Source organism: Penaeus chinensis, chromosome 12 (assembly GCF_019202785.1).
Source record: "Penaeus chinensis breed Huanghai No. 1 chromosome 12, ASM1920278v2, whole genome shotgun sequence".
NCBI lineage: Eukaryota > Metazoa > Arthropoda > Malacostraca > Decapoda > Penaeidae > Penaeus > Penaeus chinensis.
Window position 1 is genome coordinate 4,837,387 of NC_061830.1, and position 7,277 is coordinate 4,844,663.

Consider the following 7,277-nt stretch of genomic DNA (forward strand, 5'->3'; position numbering starts at 1 on the left):
CTGGGCGAAATTGGCTGACTGAAGCTGTTAGGTGTATTTTGCCTTTTGTTTTGAACTGCATGTTTGAATATTAAAAGTAGTGTAGTAACTACATTGAATCAGAAACCAGTAGTGTATTCAGACTGGTCTTTATGAATGAGATGAAAATTGCTGTTTTTTTTTTACTAACTGGTTCTCCGATTAAGTGAGTTGATTCTGAAGGTCCACTTTTAATCTCTTCATATAAAGTGTGCAAACTACAGAGTAAGATGATTTTCATACTTTTCTTGTGAAAATTAAAAGATATGTATCCAGTACAGTATTTGTTCTTCTGTGTTTTCATTATACAGTGGGTGGATAGTTTTCTGACAGTAGGTACAAACATTTGTAGCTACATTGAATAAACAGCACCACATATAGCATCTATAGTTCATTCGTATATGAATATCTGACTGAATGAAAATCATATGTACATTTAGAATGCCAAATCCTTGAGTCACAAAATTCATATCCTGTGGGTTTGGGTATATGTGGTAATGTGCAGTATACATGATTTAATGCTTAAATGTCACCTTATGATGATCTGATGCAGATGTGAAACATCAGCTCACTAATCAATCATTGCTGTTTATTAAGTTTCCACAAAAAACACAATTCAGAATTCTACAGATCAAAGTCTACATTGTGAGAGCTTAGTACAATAGTCATATTCTGTCGTCTTTTGGAAATGTTCCTGCAGTTTACCCAGCACTATTGAAATCTATTTTAACAGATGCTATAAACCGTCCGTGTGCACATGTGTACATAGACACGTATATTTCTACAGATGTATTCATGGTAATGCATGTGATTTATACATAAACTTTCAATTTTGAACAGATAATGGATGCGGACTTGTACGATGAATTCGGCAACTACATTGGCCCAGAGCTGGACTCTGATGATGACGAAGAGGAGGATGATGATGACGACTACCATGACCAGGACCAGGATATGAATGGCTATGATGATGATGATGGAGTAGGAGGGGAAGAGGAAGAGGTCTCGGCACAGGCAGTGGTGCTGCACGAAGACAAGCAGTATTACCCGAGTGCGGCCGATGTCTATGGTCCTGAGGTGGAAACAATTGTGCAAGAGGAGGACGCACAACCACTGACACAGCCCATCATCCAGGTACGTTTTTTAGTAAGGGGTTAGGCGGCATTCTTGCTACGTGGGGAGGAATGGGGATGAAAATGTGATGATAACTTTGCCTTTGTCATTGCCTCTAAGCAGCTTAAAAAGATTATATAGCATTTCAGAGAGTTGAAAAAATGCAAATATTTCTGTAGTCCTAGAGATGAAAACAAAGTTTTTGGATAGTTCAGGAGGGACAGACAGACATGAATAAATTGCAGAAGATTTTTTATACTCTTATATTCTAAATATTTGCGATAGAAAAGAGTCCTGTTTGGATCTGCTTGTCGTAATTTACAGTAACTTCATCACATTTACCCAATAGGTCTTTTTTTTACAACAGTGAGTATCCACCATTTCATTTATTTCTTGCAGAAGCTTGATAACAGGCAATATTTGATTAGTGGAGTGTTATTTTTCTTAATTTCCATTCCTAACAAAACCTGTGTTTGTGCTGTTGCCTTTTTATAAGAAAATGTTCATATGCCTATACATATACTATACATTTTTTATAAAAGCTTTGAAAACATTTTACTAGTTGTCATTATTTTCTTTTTGCATCATTTTGTTATACTGATAGATGAACTCTTTTAAGTAATCAATTTATTTCATTTTTTTATTTTGAATTAGTTATGCTCTTCCTCCTATTGCTTTTGAGTGTAGCAAACATTTACATGCAATTATTCTTCCAAACTCCAGCCAGTGAAAGTGAAGAAGTTCAGCCATGTGGAAAAAGACCTGCCAGCCACCAGCTACAACCTGGAGTTCCTTGCTGACCTCATGGATAATCCAACCTTGGTACGCAACGTCTCCCTCGTGGGGCACCTTCACCACGGCAAGAGCACGTTCATCGACTGCTTGATTAGCCAGACTCACCCTGAGTTCAGGTAGAGGATATTTCGATTAGTGTATGTTTAAAGGTGCTGTGTAAAGGCGTGTTGGAAGTAGGATGTGTATTAGATATGTGGTAATTTTTGTAAGTGTTGGATTTATTTGATTTTTCCATTTTTAAAAGCCTTAGAATCTTTTATTGAGGTTGGAAAATAGTTCACCTTTCTCTGATTAATAAAGCTCTATAAGGGTTTTGTTTATTTTTTTATCTTCGCATATAATCTTTATGAAATTCTGCAGACTGTTAGATGCTATGGAAAAGAGAGCCATACACAATCACATTATTAAATTCCACAAAATTGCTTGTTCTGTGTTGAGAAAAACTACACCAAATGTCATATATTTTTTCCATGATGTATTTATAAAGCATCAAAGAACTTCTTGACATTCTAAACACCATACAGAAGAGAACAGCACATCTCACACACATCATAATGTTTACATTTTTGAAAAGCTGCTTGGTATGCTGTGTACCATGTAAAATAGGACCACAGATCATACCAACATATCATTAGATTTATTGTCATGATGTCATTATTAAACTGAATAAACGACCTCATCCCCTCTTAACCAGATCGAAAGAGGATGTCCCAGTGAGGTACACAGACACACTGTTCACTGAAGGCGAGCGTGGCCTCAGTATCAAGGCAACGCCCATCACCTTGGTCATGCAGGACGTCCGCAACAAGAGCTACCTCATGAACATCTTCGATACACCTGGTCATGTCAATTTCTCTGATGAGGTATGTGGTTTATAAATGAGATGTGTTCTTTTTTGAATAATACAAGTTTTGAATGATGATCATTTAGCGGAGATATAAATGGAATTAACATTTTTATGTGGTTATGGAAAATATTATTTTGTGTACATTTTTTGGCATCTTGCACTTTTGTAAAGGTTACATTTATATTTTTGTTTATTTTCGTGATCATTTATCAGATAGAAGCTCATTAGGTATTATCTAAATTAGTTGGTAACAAAAAAAAGGGCTGCCATTATTATGTGCCCTATTATATGAACTTAACTACTTTTGAAAGGAGTAATTTTCTTTAGGGAAATAAGCTTTACATTAAAAGATATGAATAAGATAAGAATATAAATTGCCTGGTTTGATAATGTAAATCTGCATAGAGAACAGATTTAAAGTGTAAAATGTATACCAAGTTACATTGTCTTAGATTTTTTTTCTTTTTAAGCAAAGATTAAATTTATATCAGTTTAAATTATGATCTACAAAAACTTGCATCTTCTTGAAAGTTGATTTGAGATTGTCAATGGGTTTGGTTATTTCTTATGACTGATGTAATTAGTTAACTATCAAAATACATTTTCTCAAACAACTAATTATAGTATCATTTTTGTTATATTTCTTAAATGTGATAATTTTCTTCAAGATGTCTGTTAAAAATACTGGATCACCTGAGGAAATATTTCAAGTTGAAATAGTTTTTGGTTAAGTAAAGAAAGACAGTCACCAGTAATTGGTTCTTATCTACAGGTAACAGCAGCAATGAGAATAAGTGATGGAGTGGTCCTGTTTATTGATGCAGCCGAGGGTGTAATGCTGAATACACAACGCCTGTTAAAGCATGCCGTGCAGGAACACTTAGCCATAACTGTATGTATCAACAAAATTGACCGTCTCATACTGGAACTGAAGCTCCCGCCACAAGATGCTTATTACAAGTTGAGACATATTGTTGAGGAGGTGAACTCCCTCCTACTGCAGTACACTGACCAGGAGAATCCCAAGACCATTTCACCGCTCCTTGGCAACGTCTGCTTTGCGAGTTCTCAGTATGCATTGTGTTTTACCCTCAAGTCTTTTGCCAAGCTTTACGCCCAGCATTATGGCTTTGACCTCCCCCTAGATGACTTTGCCAGGAGACTGTGGGGAGACATCTACTTCAACCCAAGGACGAGGAAGTTTACCAAGAAGCCTCCCACTTCAACATCTCAGAGGAGCTTTGTGGAATTTATCCTGGAACCTCTTTACAAGATATTTGCCCACATTGTTGGTGATGTGGACACACACCTGTTGCCACTGATGGATGAACTTGGGCTCCACATGAGCAAAGAGGAACAACGCATGAATATTCGACCACTGCTGAAACTTTTCATGACGAAGTGCATTGGTGACTTTGAAGGCTTTGTTGACATGTGTGTTCAGCACATTCCCTCTCCACAGGCCAATGGCAAGGAGAAGGTGGAAACAACATACACAGGCCCACTTGATGTGGAGTTGGCAGAAAACATGATGGCTTGCGATCCAGAAGGCTCTCTTGTAGTTCACACCACCAAGCAGTATCCAAATGAGGATGCAACAGCATTCCATGTGTTTGGCAGAGTTTTGTCAGGAACGCTGCATGCCAATCAAGATGTCCGAGTGCTTGGTGAAAAATATACTTTGATGGATGAGGAAGACTCTCGTATATTAACAGTCGGTCGCTTGTGGGTTCATGAGGGAAGGTACAGTATTGAAGTAAATGCTGTACCTGCTGGTAATTGGGTTTTGATTGAAGGTATTGATGAACCTATTGTAAAAACAGCAACCATCACAGATCTTCCCCCAAGCAGTGAACTACACATCTTCAGGCCACTGAAATTCAACACACAGTCAGTTATAAAGATTGCAGTAGAACCTGTGAATCCATCAGAATTGCCAAAGATGTTGGATGGTCTTCGTAAGGTAAACAAATCATACCCATTGTTGAGCAACAAAGTAGAGGAATCTGGTGAACACATTATTCTTGGTACTGGAGAATTATACCTTGACTGTGTCATGCACGACCTGCGGAAGATGTACTCAGAAATTGACATTAAAGTAGCTGATCCTGTAGTGAGCTTCTGTGAGACTGTTGTAGATACTTCGTCTCTGAAGTGTTTTGCTGAGACGCCGAACAAGAGAAACAAGATCACCATGATTGCTGAGCCGTTGGAGAGAGGCCTGGCAGAGGACATTGAAGGAGAAGTAGTACAAATTAACTGGGACAGAAGACGACTGGGTGAGTTCTTCCAGACAAGGTATGACTGGGATGTGTTGGCTGCCAGGTCCATCTGGTCTTTTGGTCCAGATCACAGTGGTCCCAACATTCTTGTAGATGACACCCTGCCATCAGAGGTCGACAAGAATCTTCTGTCGTCAGTTAGGGATTCTATTGTTCAAGGTTTCCAGTGGGGAACAAGGGAAGGACCCCTTTGTGAAGAGCCTATCAGAAATTGTAAGTTCAAGATTCTCGATGCTGTAATTGCAGAGGAACCACTGCATCGTGGTGGTGGCCAGGTCATTCCAACAGCCAGAAGAGTAGCATACTCTGCTTTCCTGATGGCAACGCCACGTCTTATGGAGCCCTATTACTTTGTAGAGATTCAGGCCCCAGCAGATTGTGTGTCATCGGTCTACACAGTGCTGACCAAACGGCGAGGTCACGTGACTCAGGATGCGCCTGTGGCTGGCTCTCCCCTGTACACCATCAAGGCCTTCATCCCCGCCATTGATTCCTTCGGCTTCGAGACAGATCTCCGGATGCACACCCAGGGCCAGGCCTTCTGTCTGAGTGTGTTCCACCACTGGCAGATTGTGCCTGGCGACCCTCTGGACAAGAGCATCGTCATCCGGCCCCTGGAGCCCCAGCCAGCCACTCACTTGGCCCGTGAGTTCATGATCAAGACGCGCCGAAGGAAGGGCCTCTCGGAGGATGTGTCCATCAATAAGTTCTTCGACGACCCTATGTTGCTGGAACTGGCCAGACAGGATGTCACTCTCAACTATGCATAGAAACCGGTTGTGCCATTTTATTTGGCAACTTTTTTTTTATTTTTTACATTATACTTATATTACCATGAACAGATTGATTGTATCTGTAGAGAAGAGCAAACATATTATTCATGCAACAGTATAAATGGAAACTAAATACAATAAAAACAAGTTTTGACAACACTTGCATTGTTGTTAAGGAACACCATGTATTATTCCAGTAAGTGTACAATGAATTTATTTTATAAAATAGTATTGATAAAGTAGAGTTTTTTTTTTACCCTTAAAATCTACTGAAAAGAGACCATCACCAAATAGCAAATACATATTACCTAAAAGAAATATATTATTTCAAATTTAATGCATCTGAAATATTGATTACAACAGGAAATATTAATGGCATTTTACTTTCTAATCTAAAACGATATAGTGAAAATGAATTAATAGTTAGTCTGGGAGAATACGAGTACACTGCTTGTTGAACACTTTTTACAAATAGACCAGTGTCAGAAATCGCTTGTCACATATTGCCCTTGCCGGTTGTTGTCATGGGGGGGGGGGGCATAGAGGCGAGGACTGGGACCCAATGCTCTGGATGTCTCCTGCCTTGGGTTCACAGCCCTCGACTTGACTATTTTTCCTCCTGCTTTTTCGTTTCTGTCCCTTCTCAAACCCCTTCTACTATCCACTTCCTAAGGTGTAAGAGCCGTGCTGAAATGATGAAAGGCTGACTTTGTGCCTGTCCTGAACGGCCTGAGGGAGCCATGGGCACGGTATTCCCATATTAGTTGTCTTCAAGGGGTGGACTGTTTCTCTCCCCAACATACTCTAGGCTTACCATGGCCAGTAATGAAGATGTTATACCCTTATTAGGGGCAATGAGGCTTGCCCCTTCATCAAATAGCCCCACCAACTCAATCTCTCCCAGTTCCCCGACCCCAGGCTCTCCTTTAACCACGACTCTGAACACTGCAACTACTACCCCCTCCTCAATGCCTGCTAGTACATTATCCACCCAAGTCAACACTCAATCTCTAGCAGACATTCCTACTCTCCCAACATTCCACTTCAACCCCTCTACCCCCCCAATCTTCATCAATCACCCCATCCTCCTTTATTACTACTACAGCCTTACAGCTAGGTCTTCGTAATACTACCTCCCTCAACACTACTCCCTCTACCACACGTCCCCGTCCTTCTACCATCCCCATCTCTACAAATATCGTAAATACTCTATTTAGCCCAGCCAATGGAACCGTTTTTCGTGATCCTCTTCTCTTTCTGCAATGCCTCCAAAAGCAAGGGAGGAGGGAGGATTGTTATATAAGCAAGTAGGCAAAGTCTCATTCCGTAGCCGACCCGATCGTTCCCGTCTCGTTACAGCTACATCTGAAAACCAAGCTATAGCTTTATCAACTCTTTAACTGATCTCTCTGGTAACCCCTCAATACTTGTACCGAAACTGTCTCTATC

At 40.1% G+C, this 7,277-nt stretch overlaps 1 protein-coding gene across 1 annotated transcript in view; it reads left to right on the forward strand.

Moving 5' to 3' along the window:
* Positions 1-6,068, forward strand: part of LOC125031290 (116 kDa U5 small nuclear ribonucleoprotein component-like) — a 12,093-nt gene extending 6,025 nt beyond the window's left edge. Inside the window, exons 2-5 of the mRNA XM_047621961.1 lie at positions 859-1,152; positions 1,855-2,042; positions 2,621-2,789; positions 3,546-6,068. Coding sequence (XP_047477917.1) covers positions 862-1,152; positions 1,855-2,042; positions 2,621-2,789; positions 3,546-5,825 — 2,928 coding nt within the window. The 5' untranslated portion in view covers positions 859-861 and the 3' untranslated portion in view covers positions 5,826-6,068. The remainder of the gene's footprint in view (positions 1-858; positions 1,153-1,854; positions 2,043-2,620; positions 2,790-3,545) is intronic.
* Positions 6,069-7,277: the final 1,209 nt, after the last annotated feature.